The 17981-nt window shown below is 57.8% G+C and overlaps 3 protein-coding genes across 4 annotated transcripts; 1 reads left to right on the top strand and 2 right to left on the bottom strand.

The window, feature by feature from the left end:
* On the top strand, positions 1-1284 carry CUTA (cutA divalent cation tolerance homolog; the record flags this gene model as incomplete). The annotated part of the gene is made up of 6 exons (XM_080709907.1): positions 1-42; positions 308-516; positions 664-723; positions 837-882; positions 986-1035; positions 1158-1284. The coding sequence occupies 6 exons, from the start codon at positions 1-3 to the stop codon at positions 1282-1284; spliced, it is 534 nt and encodes a 177-aa protein (XP_080566033.1).
* A 533-nt stretch (positions 1285-1817) lies between these two features.
* On the bottom strand, positions 1818-5383 carry PHF1 (PHD finger protein 1; the record flags this gene model as incomplete). Of its 2 annotated transcripts, none has more annotated exons than XM_080709856.1 (14): positions 1818-2106; positions 2250-2330; positions 2518-2612; positions 2696-2882; positions 3009-3113; positions 3188-3255; positions 3347-3470; positions 3593-3661; positions 3740-3835; positions 3930-4078; positions 4166-4266; positions 4624-4719; positions 4816-4897; positions 5222-5383. In XM_080709856.1, 14 exons carry the CDS (start codon positions 5375-5377, stop codon positions 1818-1820), a joined length of 1698 nt encoding a protein of 565 aa, XP_080565982.1. The 2 variants fall into 2 exon arrangements, with proteins under 2 accessions (XP_080565982.1, XP_080565981.1); XM_080709855.1 differs by having other exon boundaries at positions 2250-2327; positions 5222-5377.
* A 1945-nt stretch (positions 5384-7328) lies between these two features.
* On the bottom strand, positions 7329-17628 carry KIFC1 (kinesin family member C1; the record flags this gene model as incomplete). The annotated part of the gene is made up of 12 exons (XM_080710402.1): positions 7329-7373; positions 10257-10332; positions 10417-10490; positions 10575-10865; positions 11418-12197; positions 12799-13199; positions 13395-13445; positions 13545-13598; positions 14051-14141; positions 14240-14377; positions 14446-14611; positions 17621-17628. 12 exons carry the CDS (start codon positions 17626-17628, stop codon positions 7329-7331), a joined length of 2175 nt encoding a protein of 724 aa, XP_080566528.1.
* Between the last annotated feature and the right edge of the window lie 353 nt (positions 17629-17981).

The raw sequence follows: 17981 nt of genomic DNA, 5'->3' as shown, positions 1-17981 counted from the left end.
ATGGGGGCGGGGCGGGCATCTGCAGTCCTGCTCGGCGGAGGGGTGAGTGCCTGGCCCCGCCCCTTCCGGTCCTCGAAGTCTGGCCCACCCTAGGCACCCCAAATCCCTGAGGTTGGCCCGCAGCAGTGTGAGTGCAAACCGGGGCTCGGTCTTAATCTGCCAAGTTGCTCTCCCAGTCTCCAGGATAGGTTCCTTCAGGGTGCAGAATAGAGGGCAGAGCCTGTGGGGTCTATCCAAGGCAGGGCTTTCCGGGGTGCTATTTCCTGGGGTATTGGTGGAGAGAGCAGAATTCGCCTTCTGCTCCCAGGCCGCTCTGTTGCTGTCTGTTCTTTGGATGCCGGCGCTGCTGCCAGTGGCCTCCCGCCTCCTGCTGCTCCCCCGAGCCCTGCTGTCCATGGCCTCAGGAACGCCCCCGGCCCAGCCCCCTCCGGCCTCGGGCGCGGGCTACGTTCCGGGATCGGTTTCTGCAGCGTTTGTCACTTGCCCCAACGAAAAGGTCGCCAAGGAGATCGCCAGGTGGGAGCCTCGGTGTAGAGCGAGAGCGCGCTGGGGCTGGGGGAGAAGAGGATTGCTTCCTGCTGGCCAGCTTTGGGAGCCTGTTTCTGGGCTGTCAGGGCAAAAATCCGGGGGACGGGGCACTCTGAATGGGGCTTTTTCCTTCAGGGCGGTGGTGGAGAAGCGTCTAGCGGCCTGTGTCAACCTCATCCCTCAGATTACATCCATGTGAGTCCAGAAAGGTGGAGGGTAACCCCACCCTGGGGGCTGTCTGGGAGCCTTTTTCCTGGGGGAAAACCTTCCCTTCTAAGTCTCTCTCACCCTCTCTCTGACTTCCTCAGCTATGAGTGGAAAGGAAAAATAGAAGAAGACAGTGAGGTGCTGATGGTGAGAAACATCCCCCGCCCCAGAAGCTCCCCAGCTCCTTGAGCCCTGGCCCTTTTCTGAGATCCACTTCCTTAATTCAACCTTGTTTATCTTTGCCCTTTAGATGATTAAAACCCAAAGTTCTTTGGTCCCAGCTTTGACAGATTTTGTTCGGTAAGAACTTTGAGATGGAGAGGGGGAAAGGTTGGGACTTTCCGGGAAGTCTGGTGCCCATGTCCTGGGTACGCTCCATTGGGTAAATGTTTGGGTGACCCGCACTCCCCGTCATTTTGCAGTTCTGTGCACCCTTATGAAGTGGCAGAGGTGATCGCGCTGCCCGTGGAGCAGGGGAACTCACCATACCTGCACTGGGTGCGCCAGGTCACAGAGTCTGTTTCGGGCGCCAGCACAGCCCTACCGTGAGGAGCCCTGTTCCCACCACAACCCTTCCGTTTACTTCACAACTCTGATTTCCAGGTGATGACCAGGTCCCCAATAAACCTCCTCTGCTTCTCTGCCTTCTCCCTCTTTTCCTTGCCCCACGCGCATAGGTGGTTGGGAAGGTCAAAGGTGCGTCTGGTCCCTGTATTCCCTCCGCTTTTCAGATTGACTCACGACTACTAGGTTTGCTTATTTCTCTTTATTTCAGTCATACAGAGTCCAGGATACCTTCTTATTCCCCCTCCTCCATCTCTGCACCCAGGGGTTAAATAATTTTAAAAAATACTTAAAAAGCTGTAACAAAATAACTGAATTAAAGAAAATGGGAGGAAGGGTAAGGGTTCAGGAATCAGGAGGGGCAGAGAAGAGAGCGCCCTTCCCCACCCCTCCTGCATTCCAGCCTGGGCCAGGGAGAACTGCCCCCAACTCTCCAGGTACATCCCGCTGTAGGTGAGGTCAGAGGTCAGGGTGCCAAAGTGCCGGTGTGGTGAACGGGGAGGTGGGCAGCAGGCCGGTCAGAAGATGCCCCCTCCTCCCCACTCTACCAGGTACTGCACGGAGCCGTCAGGCCGCACTCTCCGAGCAAGGACCCGCACAGGGTCTCCTCGGGACAGGTAGCCAGCCCCCCCTCGGACGCCTCCCCCAGCCCCAGGAGACAAGCTGCGGCAGAGGGGAGAAGGGGGTGCTGAGCGTCTAGGAAGACTTGGACAGGGGGCTGGGACTGAGGAAGCTGAGGCAGATATTGAGTGGGGGGCACTTTTAGGGACGTCCGTGGGGAAGCCAATGTGAAGTTCGAGGGGTGACCTGGGGGAGAAGGCAGTTGTTAAACAGATATGCACAAAGGCTGGCCGGAGACAGGACACGTGTGGCCCAGAGCAACGAAGTCCTTAGAGCCCAAGGGCCTGGGAGCCACAGAAGGCGCCCTGGTGGGAGGGGTGGGATCTCACCTGTCTGGGGGTTCGCTGTCCCCAGAGGTCCCTGCGGTGCTGGCAGAAGGGTGAAAGGAAGCGAACATCCGGATGGGACTGCTGGGGTTGGGGAAGCGGAAAGTCAGGGCAGACGGAACCAGGGAGACACCCCCCTCCCCAGGAAGGGCAGAGCCAAGTGCTGCCTCCGGAGCAGCCCATCTCCAGAAGCCTCTTAGGATAAGGGGACAGCCAGGGGGGCGAGGGAGAATTCCAGTGCGTCTCGAAGACTGGGGCAGAGGAGACTGACCTGGGCAGGCAGCGGGCATCAGTGGGCCGGAAGTTGTAGCCGCTGCTGCCCTGGTAACTCTGGTTAGGGCTGGGGGGTGGAGGAGAGACTGAGGCCTAGAAGAAGGGGCAGAGGACTGAGAGAGAAGCCTCCATTGCTTCCCCCAGTCCACTTCTTCCCCATGGGGTTGCCCCTGTACCTGCAGGGCCCTCTGCAGACGGGCCCGCTCTCTCTGCTCCCGGGAAGGACGATGGTGCGCCTCCGAGGGCGGCCCCAGCTCCTCCACTTGCCCCTTCTGCCGCTGCCTCAGGGGCTCTGGCTCCAGCCTCCGGCGCTTCCCCAGGGGACGCGAGACCCCTCCCCCAGGGCCCTGCCCTGAAGGGAAGCTGTAAGAGGCCTCCTTATCCCCCCAGCCCCTCCCGGGCACCCCAAAGACCTCCCATCTGTACACCACCACCACCACCACCCCCGCTAACCCCTGAGAATCCCCCCAGCCCCCCTGGACCAGTGACCTGGTGGGGACTCCATCTCCAGGAGGGGACTCCACAGGAGGAGGGGTTCGAGCGTGCAGACCAAACAAACATTTCCTCTTCTTAATCTCCCTCCCCGAAATGAATCTGGTCAGGGAGAATGACCTAAGGTCAGCTCCACGGAGGGCGCCGCCCACCCGCCCAGGTGCCCCCCCACTCACCGGTCCTTGTGGCTGTTGAGGGCAGAGAGGAGCTTGGAGGAGCGTTCTCCCTTGGGGGTGTCTGAAAGCTGGGGGAAGGCGTGTGGGGCCGGGCAGCAGGGCTTCCCCACCCTTCCTGGGCCACCCGTCCCACCCTGCTCCCGGGCCCCTGCACCCTACCTCCCCCAGGAGCAGGCTGTCCCAGTTCTCAGAGGTGAAGGGGAGGATCTCACGGTCAAAGTCAAAGTACTTCTTCTTACAGCAAACGCTGAGGTGATAGAGGACAAGATGGGCCACGTCCACCCTGGAGAAGCACAGGGCGGTCACGGCCATGACAGCTTGGCCAGGGCCAGGTGGCCCCCGGGGCGCGGCTGGGGCTGGGCGATGGACATGGAGCTGTGCTGAGGGCATTCCCGGCCAGCTCACCAGCGAAGCTGCAGCCTACGGACCTTCTCTGGGCCCCCTCGGCACACACAGCACTCAAACTCGTAGAACCTGCGGGGGAGAAGGAGAGCAGGCGGGGCTCAGGGGAGCCCCCAGGGCCGGGAGCGGGCAGGGCGGCGCGGCGCTCACCGGTCGCCGTAGAGCAGGGGCTTGCTCAGACACTGGGTGCAGGCCTCGTGAAACCACTGCAGGCAGCCGCGGCACTGGAGCATCTTGAGGTTCCACCTGCAAGGGACCCCGACTGGCCACGGAGCCCTCCGCCCGCCCTCCGCCGCCCCCAGGGTCCTCCGCGCCCCTGCCCAGCGCTGCGGTCACTCACTCCCCAGGGCCACCGCAGTAGCAGTAGCTCTGCTGCCGGTTGCTCAGGTGGCCGGCGTCCCAGTCCAGCCCCTTCAGTCCGTAGGGCAGGGAGAGCTTCATGCCCAGCATGGCGCGGGCATAGGGACCCTTCTTCAGTGCTCCCCCCCTCTGCAGAGAGAGGGCAGGTCGAGGCCGCGGGAGGGGAGAGGCTTGGGGGGCGCATGGGAAGTGGCAGCCCCGCCCGCAGCACTTTACCTTGGTGGCAATCGCAAACACACACTGGCGACAGACCCAGGCTGGGCCCTCTCCTTCCCCAGGGGCTGGGGCCCTGGGGATGTGGCAGTCCTGGTGATAAGCTGGCAATGACAGTGTGGACACTGGAGCTCTCGCTACAGTATCCCGGGGGGTGCTGGGCGTGGGGCAGTGACAGGGATGCCCAGGCCTCACTGACTGTGTGGCCACCATCCTCCAGAGAGGACCGGGATCTTGCCCAGGGTCACATGGTTAGGGAAGGATGTGCCCTCTGCCCACAAAGCCCATGGCGTCTGCCTTCCACAGCTGGGCGGGCCCAGGTTATAGGGGTTAAGAGACTGGCCAGAGTGGTGGTCTGGAGACTCAGGCGCCAGGATAGGGAGCATGGGCCCAGTAGTAGAGGGAAGTGGTAATCTGGAAGGCCAGGAGAACTGGACGGCCCAGGCGGCCTGCCCTCTTACCGTGGCGACACTTCTCGCAGCTGACCAGCCGGTTCCCAGGGACCACAGTCTCAGAGCGACAGACACAACAGAGGAGTTCCTCCCCAGGGAGGGCAGCTGGGGGGACACTGTGTCAGGAGGCCGGCCCCACCCCTGTGCCCAGCCAGGTTTCTGTAGCCAAGGGGTGCAGAACTTCAGCCTTTGAGGTCTCACCAGGACTAATGTCCTTCCATAGGACCAGGAACTGGGAATCATCCTCAAACTGCACCAGACACACCTCCCGGGAGCTGTCCACCTAGGATGGGTGCACACAGGAGGAAGTGGGGACAGAAGTAGATAAGGGGTGGGGAGAAGGTGAGGGGTCAGGGGTACAAGGTCTCACGTGTTTTGTTGTTGTTGTTGTTTTTTGGTGGTACTGGGGGATTGAAGCCAGGGGCATTCAACCTCGGAGCTCCACCCCCAGCCCTGTTTTTTTATTCTTTATTTTGAAACAGGGTCTCAATAAGTTGCAGAGGACCACAGTAAGGAGTGAGACTGGCTGAGAACCACGATCCTCCTGTCTCAGCCTCCCAAGTACTGGGGTTACAGGTGTGTGTCACCAACCCCGGCTAGATCTCACCTTCTTGATGGTGCCCAAGTATAGTAGCCCATCAGTCCATCTGGCCAGCACATCTTGACCCTCCCAAAGTCGAGGCCTGGGGCCTGAGGTGGGAGGAGGCGAAGCTGGGTCCCAGAGAGAGGCACCAGAGCGGCTCAGCCGGGGGGGCTGCGCCATTGCATCCTGGGGGGCCCTAGCCAGAAAAGAGATGGGAAAGGGATGTGAATGCTGAGAAGCTCCCCCACTTTCTTTGCCTGTTTCCCTGTCAAGGAGTAAGCACCTGCACCCAGTCTCCAGATCCCCAGGCACCCGGGAAGGCCACCACCGGGCACCTCTCGGCCGGCCAACTCTGGTGACTGGCTGTCCTTTCCTAGCCCCAGCTTCCAGAGCGCTCCTGGGACACCCACTCCCCGCCTTGAGCTCTTAGGAAGATGCCTGCAGAAGCAAAGGGTGCTGCTCGTCCACCTGCCCCAGCTGTGCCCCAGCTGTGCCGAGCTATCCTGACTGGGGCGCTCTGTTGCCCAGAGAGCGGCTTGGGGAGCTCTTCTGGGTGTTTTCCGGAGTAGAAACCCATATCTCCCCGGGTTTGTGTGTCTCACTCAGAGCAATCACCCTGCTGCCAGGTTATGTCGGGTCACCCTCAAATTCGGGGCTCCCTGCCCCCGGGCTGGACAACTTCCTGAGTGCCCCGGGAGGGGGGCGTGTCCCAGTCCGGGTTCTAGTCCCCAGGATGGCAAGTCCGAGGAGGGACTTGGGCGGCCCAGCCTGGACCCAAGGCCAGGGCGGCCAGGCTCTCTTCCCGCGCCCTGCGCCCCGACCCCCGGCTCCCTGCCCCCCACCGGCGTCTCCCGCCGCCGCTTACCGGTGACAGCTGGGGCCGCCGGGCGCCGGGCAGGGGCAGACGCCGGAGCCGGGGCGAGCCCCGCGCGGGGAGGGCGCGTCTGGGCGCCGGGGGGCGTGCGGGCGGGGAGCGGGGGTCCCCAGGCCCGGCCCCTCCGTCCCGGCGGCTCTGGGGCGTATGACGCAGCAGCCAAAGCAGCGGCGGCGCGGGAGGCGGCGGCGCGGGGAGCGGGAGGCCGGGCCGGCGGGCGGGCGGAGGGCGGCGGGGGAGGAGCCGCAGGGGCGGGCGCGCCGCGCTCTCCTCGGGCGGGCCCGCGGGCCGGCGGGCAGCGGCGGGCGGGCGGCCGGACCCCGGGGGCCAGGGAATCCCCGCGGCCCCCCCCTCCAATGGGAGCCTCGCCCCGGGGGCAGGAGGGAATCCCCCGCCCGCCCCGCGCCACATCCGTTGGCCCCGCCCCGCCCCCCGCGCACGCGCGGCCCCGCCCGCCGCACCTGGAGCCCGGGCCGCCCGCCCGCCGCCCGCCGCAGGGCGGCGCGAGGATCCGGCGGCCGAGGCCCGCACCGCGGCCAGCCAATGGCCGCAGCCCGGCAGGGCCGCGGCGGTTCGAACGGGAGGCCAGGAAAGGGCGGGAGGGCGGCTCCGGCCCGGGCTGGACCCGCGGAGGGCGGGCGCCGCCCCAGGACCGCGCCGCGAAGGGCGCGGGGACCCGGAGGAAAGCACGCGGAGCCCCGAGGGGCCGGGACCCAGCACCCAGGAGGCTGAAGCCGGGTGGCGAACTTGAGACCGGCGTGGACAACTTGGCAAGACCCTCTCGAGATCGTTTTTTCCCTTTTCTGTGGTACTGGGGGTGGAACCCAGGGGCTTTCTACCCCCAGACCCCTTTTATGCTTTAATTGTTAACAGGGTCTCACCAAGTTGCTGAGAGCCTCACCAAGCAGCTGAGGCTGAACCTGTGCGATCCTCCTGCCTCAGCCTCCGTGTGCCACCGCCCCGGCGCCTGTTTCTACAGGGCCGGGATGCAGTGCGGTGGTAGGGTGCTTGCCCAGCATGTGCAGGGTCCCGAGCTCGGTGCCCAGAACCACAGAAACAAATGCCGCGGAATGACAAATCTTCACAGAAACGAAAAGTACTTTCCGCCTCTGGCAACCACGAAAAACACTTAAAAAACATCTATTCTTTATTTGATAAGCTGGTACACAGTGCCCCCCACCCAATAAAGCATCCCTCAGAAGTCTCCCCTATGCCATACAAACAAAACACACACACAAACAGGGTCTGGGTCCCTCTTCACTTCTTGTTGGCCTGGGCAGTACCAATAACACACTGGTTCACCTGGGGATAAGGGCGACACGTTATTACACAGCGTCCAGAAGAACAGCCCCCTGCTCCGCCAGTGCACCCAAGGGCGCCGGAGGCCGTTCTGCTGGTCCTGTTCCTGGTTTAGTTCTGTGCTCAATAGATTTAAAGAAGGAAGAAGAGACGGAAGCCCCACATGAGGGTTTAGCAGAGAGAGAAGGCTTCCATTTCCAGCAACACCCTAAAGACCTCAAAACCCTCCTACTAAACCCAATAAGCCGGGAATGGTGGCACACTCTTGTAATCCCAGCATTTGGGAGGCTGAGACGGGAGGACTGTGGACAGCCTCAGCTATTTAGTGAGGTGCTCCATAACTTAGTGAGACCCTGTTTCAAAATAAAGAATAAAAAACAGGGCAAGGGGGTGTAGCTTGAAGGTTGAATGCCCCTGGGTTTCATCCCCAGACCCGCAAGAAGAAAAAAAAAATAGGGCTGGGGGTGTACCTCGGAGGTAGAATGCCCCTGGTTTCAAACCCCAGTACTGGGGGGGAAAAAAAGAAAAAAAGCCAGGTGTGGTGGCGCACCCTTGTAATCCCAGCGTTCAGGAGGCTGAGACAGAAGGTTCACAGTTCGAGGACAGCCTCAGCTACTTAGTGACGCCCTCTGCAACTCAGTGAGACCCGGTTTCAAAATAGAGAATAAAAAAAAATAGGGCAGGGGGTGTAGCTCGGAGGTCAAATGCCCCTGGGTTCCACCCCCAGACCCGCAAAAAAAAAAAAAAAAAAAGAGTAAGGTAGAGCACATATTTATTTCCCATGCAGGAGGCCCTAGGTTCAAGTCTAAACACCAAAACAGTAAATAAGCAGAAAAATCCACTACTGCCCTTGCCTTTTTTTGTGTGTGCAATACTAGGGATGGAACCCAGGGCATTCTACCTCCAAGCTACACCCTGAGATCTAGTTTACTTTCAGTTTTGAAGCAGGGTCTCAAAAGTTGCAGAGGACCTCACTAAGTAGCTGAGGCTGGCTGCAAACCTGCGATCCTCCTGTCTCAGCCTCCTAAGTACTGGGATTACCAGCATGTTACCACACCTGAACTACTGCCCTTCTAACTGAACTTCCTGGGTGGCAGGGGGCAAACTTGATCAAAGTGGATACCCAGAGCAGGTACAGGTTTCCATGGGAGGAAACCAGCTCTAGATGCAGGGAACCTAAGCAAGGCGGAGGGTAGACCTGATCAGGCCCCTAGGAAAACCAGAACCCACTGAAGGGGAAACCAGGTGGGAAATTTTTCCCCTTGAGGTAGACAGTAAGGAAGCTCCTGACTGCAGACTCCTGAGTGTTCATGGCCACCAGGCGGAGCCTTTAGGGCTAGAGCCTGAATGCTGTTTGGAAGGCCCTCTGCAAACCTGGGTGTCTCCTCTCTCCAGCAATTCCATCCCAAGGACTGTTTCCCTAGATAGTTTGACTAACTGAAACACACACAATGGCCACTCAGTGTGGCCTGGGGGAGAGAAATGATGGCAACAACCCAGTGTCCAGCAGAGGGAACTGGTGGGCCGATTTTGGAGTATCTACACAACAGTGCAACCCGGGCAAACCTACAGATGCCGATCCCTGGAGCAACCTCAGCAAAACACACGTGCAGAACCACATGCAGCCACCGGGGAAGAGCGTGCGTGGATCTCGCCTTTGCGATAGTTTTGACCATTTAGTTTTCACTTATTTAAAAAAACGGACTCAGAGCCGGGCGTGGTGGCACACACTTGTAACCCCAGCATTTGGGAGGTTGAGCCCGGAGGATCCTGGTTCACAGCCAGCCTCAGCTACTTAGTGAGGTGGTTTGCAACTCAGTGAGACCCCGTTTCAAAATAAAGAATAAAAAATAGGAAATAGGGCTGGGGGTGCAGTTCAGGCCGGGAAAGGAGCTTGAATTAAGGCAAGGCCGGTGCTGGGGCCTCCGAGGCCGGGACTGGAGCCTGCCATGAGGCAAGGCTGGTACTGGAGCCAGAGAGGCCGGGATCAGTCTGCCGGGTGGCCAGGCCGGTGCCAGGGCCTTCAAGAGTGGGATCGGAACTTGCAATGCGGCATACACAGAGAAATATCACAGAAAATAAAAATCAGATGCTTTCCCTAATATGCAAAAACTAGGAAGAAATGGGTAATAGGAGGAAATCTAGTTGAAAAAGGCCTATGGAGGAGCAATTAAGGTGACCAATCAGAGGGGATGGGATGGGGGAAGATGGAACAGCTTTAAAGCACATGATAGATATATAAACAAATATATCCAAGTTAATCACTAACTCAAGCATGGGATTGAGGGAGGGGGAAGGAATGGGATGGAGATTGGATAAAGGCTAATTGGACGATGTGTGCTTGGATATCCTCTCAAATCTTGTATTCCAATGTGATGTTTGACTACAATGCACCAATAAAAAAAAAGCTGATTCAAAAGCCAATAGTTGAAAATGGAAGGCAGTGTGGTAGCCCATGCCTGTAATCCTAGTACTTGGGAGGCTGAGACAACACGATCACAGATTTGTGAACAAAAAAAAGCAGGAGGGTAATGGATCAGATACCTGGCATGTATAAATCCTTTCTAGATAAATGTGTCCCGAGTTGAGTGTGGTGGTGCACACCTGTAATCCCAGTAGTTGGGAGACTGGGACAGGAGGATCATAGGTTTGATACCAGACTCCACAACTTAGCAAAACTCAGTTTCAACATTAAAAAAAAAAAAGGGCTGCAGGTGCAGCCCAGAGGTAGAAGGTCCCTGGGTTCAATCCCTATACCAAAAAGAGAAAAAAGAATAAAGTGTCCCCTGGCAGAAAGACCAGGGGAACTGGATGGAGACCAAGCAGCCGGCTTGTCTGTAGCCCTAGTACTTGGATTGGGCCTGGCCAGGCCTGGTGGTAACGCACCTTGGAGGCAAAGCGGAGAGAGTTGAGTGACTCCGAGACATTCTCTTCTAGAGGGGAAACGTTCACAAACATGAGCCTGTGGAAAGAGAAGGGGCAGAGGCAGTGTAGGGGTCGCAGAGGCTGGACGGCCCCCGCCCCTGGGCCTCTGTCCACCTCTCACATCTTAGCGCTGCCGCCCAGAGAGTTCTGCAGCAGATAGGTGAGCTTGCTGTTCCGATAGGGCACGTGGGGCTCCTGGGGATGGTGGACAGGCAGTCAGGCCAGGCAGACCCGATGGCCCGCCCAGGCAGCTCCCGCTCACCTGCCCGCCCCGCCCACCTTGTTGCTCAAGGCCATGATGACCAGCCCCAGCGTGGACAGGCTGCTGTTAATGGCCTGGGTTTCACGGAGGCGATCTCGCTCCCCAGGACCCAGGGCTAGGCCAGGGTCCAGCCGCTCACTCCCGGCCAGGTCCACAAGGTTGAGGGGGGCCCCGCACTGCAGGCCGCGGGCAGCATGCTCCCCAGAGATCTGCAGCTGGAACACGCTGTGGCTGCGTGACGATCGCTCGTTCTGGGCTGTGCGGGCCACAGCCCGATTCTGGCGGGCCAGATGGAGCAGGGCCTCCACCTGGGGTGGGAAGCAAGGAGAGGCAAAGGCGGAAAAATGGGCGCGTGACAGCACCAGGCGCCCCAACCAGCGAGGCCAGCCCTGCCCTCGCTGAGCTTCCCTTTAGTCAGCCAGGAGACTAAATATGTAAAAAGCACAGCACGTCTGAGAACGCCGAGGAGCCACCCAGAAACAGGAAGCACGAAGGTGGGCGGGTGCCCAAGTTTACACAGGACAGCCCAGATGGCCTGCCTTAAGAACCCCAGGGAAGGAGAAGACCTGAGCGGGAGGGAGACTGACTGGTGGGCTGGGCATAGGCGGCAAGCCAGCGGGGCTGGGGAGCTGGGCAAGCACACGTGCCAGCGACAGGAGCAGGGCACACTCCCCTCCGCAGCTCCCACCGGCTCCCTTCCCGCACCCTAGCTGTGTGAAGGCAGTCCGCCCTTCCGGTCTCCCAGCCCAGCCCAGCCCACGAGACGCCCCCTCAGCAGGCACCTTCCATCCTCAGGCCTCCGGCTCCTCTCTGTCTTCCCGCCCCCTCCCCAGGCTCCAGCTCCAGTGTCCAGTCCTTACCTCCTTCTCACAGGAAACAGGGACGTAGCGGGCATTGGTGACGGTCAGCTCTTCGCTCCCGGGTCCTGCCCGGCGAATTTCACACTCACCCGCTTGGCCCTTCCGGGTGCCGGTGGCCAGCAGGTCTCGGACAGACTCGTTGTAGATCTCTACATAGCTGGCCACAAAGCTGTAGGTCCAGCCCTGGCCACTCATCTCCTGGGCCACGGAGAAGAGGTGCCGCAAGGCCCGCGGGATCAGCCCCTCCAGCTGGGGGCCTCCCCCAGGCCCACCCTCCATCGTGAAGGTCTTGCCGCTGCCTGTCTGGCCATAGGCAAAGATGCACACTGGGTATCCGTCCAGGGCGGACTGGACAAGCATGGCGATCTCCTCAAACACTTCATCCTGTCCACTTCCTGGTGGGAACACCCGGTCAAAGGAGAAGTCGTGGCGGGTAGGGGGTGCTGGCGCCCCACTCAGGGTCCCGCGCCGGTCATCAGACCGGGAGAGGCTGAGGCGGGTTGGAGGATCGCCCGGGCCCCCAGGGCCATGGGGAAAGAGAAGGAAGCCGGGGGATGGGGTGGGCTCCCCTGCGAGCACGGGGCGCACGCGGCAGAACACCCGGATGTTGCCCTTCAGCTCCTGCAGCTGGTTGTGCAGCCGGCGGCGCTCCATCTCAAGCCCGTGGAGCCGGTCTCCTCGCTCGGACAGCAAGGCCGCCTGCGCCGCGGTCTCCTGCTGCAGAGACGCCGCCTCGGCCTGGCTTTTCGACAGAGCTGCTTCTGAGGCCTGCAGCCTCCTCTGCCCAGAACAGAGCAAGTAGAGGGTGAGTTGCAACTGTGAATCAGGACTCGCGTGGCCGAGATAGGACGGGGTGGATGTGGGACTCCTAGCCCCACGGACACCCCGGTCTGATACAGAAAGAGAGCTAAGAAAATGGGAATCGGGCTGGGCATGAGGCCAGTGGCAGAGCACTTGCCCAGCATGTACCAGGCTACGCAACCATCACTAGCAACACATGCACGCACGCACGCACGCACATGCACAAATCATAGTACTAGGCAGGACATGAAGTGATATGGGAATATCCACAGGGGCACTAGATGACGACATCTACACCCAAACTACAGGCGTGACCCAGGGGAGCACGGAGTCCAGAGAGGACGGCATGTGCAAGGTGCCAGGGGGCAGAGCTCTCTGCGAATGTGCCTCCTGGCTGGAGTCCGCCAGGACCGGTGGACATGGAAAGAGGGGACAGAGCAGCCAGAGGGCGCCTAGGGAGACGTGGACGGGAAGCCAGAAGGCCAGCAGAAGGCTGGGGTGGAGCCAAGAGCGCGCTGCATGCAGGTGGTCGGGGGCTCCCACCCAGCGGGGACCTGGAAGGGTAGGGACCAGCCCGCACCTCTTGCTCCTCCAGGCGGGCGGCCAGGCCCCTCCGCTCTTCCTGCAGCTCCAGCTGTTCTCTCTGAAGCTCCCGCACCAAGCCTTCCTGCGTGCCCAGCCGCCCCTCCAGCTCCAGGACTCGGGCACTCAGAGTCCCCAGCTCCTGCTGGCCCTGCTCAGCCTGGGCCCGCACCCTGGCCAGCTCCCCTTCCAGGGCGCTGCGCTCTGTCCCCAGGGCCGTGGCCTGCTGCTGAGCCTCCCTGAGCTGGTCCCGCAGCTGCCGGTTCTCCTGGTCCAGCGTCTGCGTCTTCTCGCGGCAGCGCTTCAGCTCTGCGTTGAGGTCACACAGCTGGCCCTTCAGGTCCCAGGCAGGGCGTTTGCCAGGTTTCTTCCCTCCCACCATGGGTGGAGCAGCTGACGCTGACATGGGCGCAGAAGGAAGGGGAAAAGCATTGGCTCCCCTCCCTCCTCCAGCTGACCTCCAGGCCTCCACACCAGAGGCTGCGCCTATGTCTTCCCCTCCAGCCAGGGAAGAGACCAGCGAGTCCCGGCTGGCACTCACCACTCCTCTTCCCCGTCCCAGCCTCTCACCCAAGGCTTATGTTTGTCACCTACTGCCAGGCTTCTGGGCAGGAACAGCAGGGCCCGGCTTCTGGTTCCTCGACACTGCAGAATGGGAGTCGGCGTAGCAATCAGAGGCCAAGGCCCTGCCCTGCCTCCCTTCGCACCCCAGCACCCCAATCCCTTCTCAGCCGCTGCTCTTACCTGTGCTCACAGCTGTGGGGCAGCGGGCTCCTGTCTTCCTGATAACTTGCCGAGCTGTTCAAAGACGGAAGAGAGGCAGAAGAGTCACTCAAGTGGGACGGAGGGCCGAGGTGGAGGGACAGAACTCACTTCCCTCATCCCCTCAGTCTGACCAGCACCTGATGCCGTCCCTAAGACCAGGAACTACTCATGTCGCCAGGAAGCGACTGGATGAGTGGTGAACAGGAGCAGCGGGAGGGCGCCAGGTAAAGTGCGCTAGGGTTTATGGGAAAAGGGCCCAAGGCCGGATTTGCCTGTACACCCGTGGACGTTCTCTAGGACAGGGAACTGAGAGCCCGGGGACAGAGGCAGGGAGGAGACTTCACTGTACAACCACCTTTGTGGCTATGGGAATTTAAACCAAGCGTGATGTGATTACCAATTCAAAACAGAGGAAAACAGAAAGAAAAGCAGAAGTTAACGAAACTGCAGGGCCATGCCCACGGTCCCCGCGCCCCCGAGCCCACCTGCAGCCTGGCCCTGAGGCTGCGGCACTGTGCTGAGGGGCGCTGCTCTGGGGCGAGACGTGACGGGTTTGAGTGCTGTTCGTGTCCGTTTCTGAGGAAAGATATGGACAGGGTGCAAAGTTACCTTTCTTTATTGGTTTATTCCCTCTCTCTCACACGCACACACAGAGCGGTCCATGTCCGGCTCACCTTTGCAGGCTCCAAGGCGCCCTCCATCTGGTCAGGCCCCCTCTTGAGCCTGCTTCCTGGGAGCGGCAGTCGGGACGCGCCCTTGACCTGCGGTGTCTTCAGCTCTACGTTTCCCTTCACTTCCGACAAGGGAGACCTCTGCAGAGGACAGAGAGCCTTAGGACGATGCCCCGGACTTGCCACGGACACCCCTCCCGGGCCCTCACCTTCATTCCGAAGACACCATCAATATGCATTAACCGAGCACCATCGGTGCCCAAAGACGGCTCACAGATTATGTGCCGGTCAAACAGCACCGACAGAGGTGCGGCAGGATGGGAATGCGGGAAAGAGCTCTCAGGGAAAGGCTGGGCGCTGCTGAACTCGAGCAAACTTAGGGTCGAATGGAAACAAGCAGAGAAAAACAGAGACTCCTTCTAGATGGCAACAACTCAAACACACCTGGCATGGCTGGGAAAACAGCAGGCCCTGGTGGCACACGCCTGTGATCTCAGGACTTGGAGGCTGAGACAGAGGATCGCAGGTTCAAGGACAGCCTCAGCAAGTAGTGAGACTCATCAACTTAGCAAGACCCTGTATCCAAATAAGAAATAAAAATCAGGCTGGGATTATAGACTGAAGATACAATGCCCCTGGGTTCCACCACCATCATCATCATCATGAGCCAGGGGTGGTGGTGCACACCTGTAATCCAGTACTTGGAAGGTTAAAACAGAAGGATCACAGCTTAGAGACTAGCCTCAGAAACTTAGACTCAGCAACTCAGCAAGAGTCTATTTCAAAGCAAAAAGTAAGCTGGGTGTGGTGGTGCACACTTGTAATCCTAGTACTTGGGAGGCTGAGACAAGAGGATCACAGGCTCCCAGCCAGCCTCAGATACTTAGTGAGGCTCTTTGCAACTTAGTGAGACCCTGTTCCAAAATAAAGTCTTAAAAAAAAAAAAAGAGACTGGGGGTTGTAGCTCAGAGATAGAATACCCCTGGGTTCAATCCCCAGTTCTGCAAAAAATAAAAAATAAAAAGAACTGGGATATAGCTCAGAGGTAGACTGTCTCTGGGTTCAATCTCCTACACACACACACACACACACACACACACACACACACACACACACACACCTGGGCACAATGGAGCATGCCTGTAATTCAGTGCTTGCGGCAAGTCCAAGACAAGACAGGAGGATTGGAAGTTCAAGGCAAGCCTCAGCAACTTAGCAAAACCCTCTTTCTAAATAAAATATAGAGCCGGACGTGGTGGTGCACACTTGTAATCCCTGCGCCTGGGAGGCTGAGACAGGAGGATCGCGCAGGTTCGAAGCCAGCCTCAGCTACTTAGTGAGGCTCTCAGCAACTTAGTGAGACCCTGTTTCCAAATAAAGTATAAAATAGGTCTGGGATTATAGCCCGGAGGTAGAAAGCCCTTGGGTTTCACCTCCAGTACCACAAGATAAATAAATAAATAAATAAAATAGGAGCTGGGAGTATAGCTCAGAAGTAAAATGTCCCTGGGTTCATTGACCAGTACAAAAGAGAAAGAGACAGACAGACAATATTACAAAGAGTAATAATGGTCGGGCATGCTGAGGCATGCCTTTATTCCCAGTACTTGGTAGGCAGAGACAGTACTGCAGGATGGAGATGAGCAATTAGTGAGACCCTCATCTACTTAGCAAGACCCTAGTTCAAACTACATCCCCAGCCTGTTTTACTTATTATTTTGAAACAGAGATATAGAGCTGGAAGTAGAATGTCTCTGAGTTTAAAAAGAAAAAAAGAATGTCCCTGGGTTTAATCCCCAGTCCAAAAATTAAAAAGAGAGAAATCATTGTAGATCCACACACTATTGTTAAAAAATAATACAAGCCAGGCCTGGTGGCGCACGCTTGTAATCCCAGCATTTGGGAGGCTGGGACAGGAGGATTGCGGTTCGCGGACAGCCTCAGCTACTTAGTGAGGCCCTTGCTACTCAGTGAAACCCTGTTTCAAAATAAATAATAAAAAATAGGGGGGGGGGGAGTGTCACTTGGAGGTAGAATGGCCCTAAGTTCCAGCCCCAGTACAGCAAAATAAATAAATAAACCGGGCGTGGTGGCGCTCGTTTGTAATCCCCGTGCTTGGGCGGCAGAGACAGGAGGATCATGCATGTTCGCATGTTTGAAGCCAGCCTCAGCTGGTTTAAGAAACCCTGTTTCCAAATAAAATATAAAATAGGTCTGGGAGTGTAGCCCGGAGGTAAAAGGCCCCTGGGTTCCATCTCCAGTACCACAAATAAATAAATAAATAATAACACAAAGAGATCCTAATGTACCTCAACAGCTAACTTTTTTCTTGCTTTGCTGCACTAGGGACTGAACCCAGGGGCACTATACCACTGAGCTACATCCCTGGCCCTCAGACCCTTTTGAGACAGGATCTATCTAAGGTGCCCAGCTGGCCTTGAGCTTTTAATCCTTCTGCCTCAGCCTCCCAGAGTTGCTATTATAGCAAAAATGTGTATGAAAACCAAATTTATCCTTAAGTATTTATTTATTTATACTGGGACAGAACCCTGGGGCATTCTACCTCTGAGCTTCACACCCAGCCCTACTGTTTTATTCTTTATTTTGAAACAGAGTTTCACTGAGTTGCAAAGGGCCTAAGTAGCTGAGGCTGTCCACTAGCCTGGATCCTCCTGTCTCAGCCTCCCAAATGCTGGGATTACAAGCATGCGCTGCCACCACACCCAGCTTATCCTTCAGTATTTAAACATGGAACACTAAATATAACTTGAACATTTCCTTCTTTCTACGCCACCATAGTAGATCTTCTACAGACCTGCCTCCTGAGAGAGAGAGAGAGAGAGAGAGAGAGAGAGAGTGTGTGTGTGTGTGTGTGTGTGTGTGTGTGTGTGTGTGTTACTGGGGAAGGAACTCATGGGCTTCTACCTCCAGGCTACACCCACAGACCTATCTATATTTTTATTTGGAAACAGTGTCTTACTAAGTTGCTGAGGATGACCAAGAACCTGCAATCTTTCTCTTTCAGCCTCCCAAGTACTAGGATGACAAGCATGTACCACCAAGCCCAGATAGATACAACTCCTTTTTATTGGGGGGGGGGGTGGATACTTGGGATTGAACCCTGGGATATTCTACTTCCAAGCTATACCCCGAGCCTTTGTTTGTTTCTTTGCTTGTTTTAAAACAGGTCTTACCAGGTTGCTGAATGTCTCACTACCTGCTGAGGCTGTCCTTGAACCTGTAATCCTCCTGCCTCAGCCTTCCAAATACTGGGAGTACAGGCACGCACCACTGCACCGGCTTCAGCTCTGCAACTCTTTATGGCCTCTGTTTTAATAGACTTGCTCTGTCTGCAATGCCCTCCTTCAGTATCCACTTGCTCACCTCTCCATGGGGCTCACGGACACCATTCAATTTAACCCTCTAGCATACCAGCTGGTGTCCCTCAACCTGTTTATCAGAACTTTTTTGTGGGTGTGTGGTACTGGGAGTGGAACCTAGGGGCTTTTCTACCTCCAGGCTATACTCTAAGACCTATTTTATATTTTATTTGGAAACAGGGTCTCATTAAGTTGCTGAGAGCTGGCTTTGAATCTGTGCGATCCTCCTGCCTCAGCCTCCCAACCAACCACTGGGATTACAAGCGTGCGGCAGCACACCCAGCCCCTCAACCAGTTTAAATGTTTGCCTTTTACGCACAGCACTTACTCCCTTCTAATAGTTATATAGCTTGCTTATTACACTT

The sequence above is a fragment of the Muscardinus avellanarius genome (genome assembly GCF_963383645.1).
Source record: "Muscardinus avellanarius genome assembly, chromosome: 14".
Classification (NCBI taxonomy): Eukaryota; Metazoa; Chordata; class Mammalia; order Rodentia; family Gliridae; genus Muscardinus; species Muscardinus avellanarius.
This window is presented reverse-complemented; position numbering and strand designations above follow the sequence as displayed.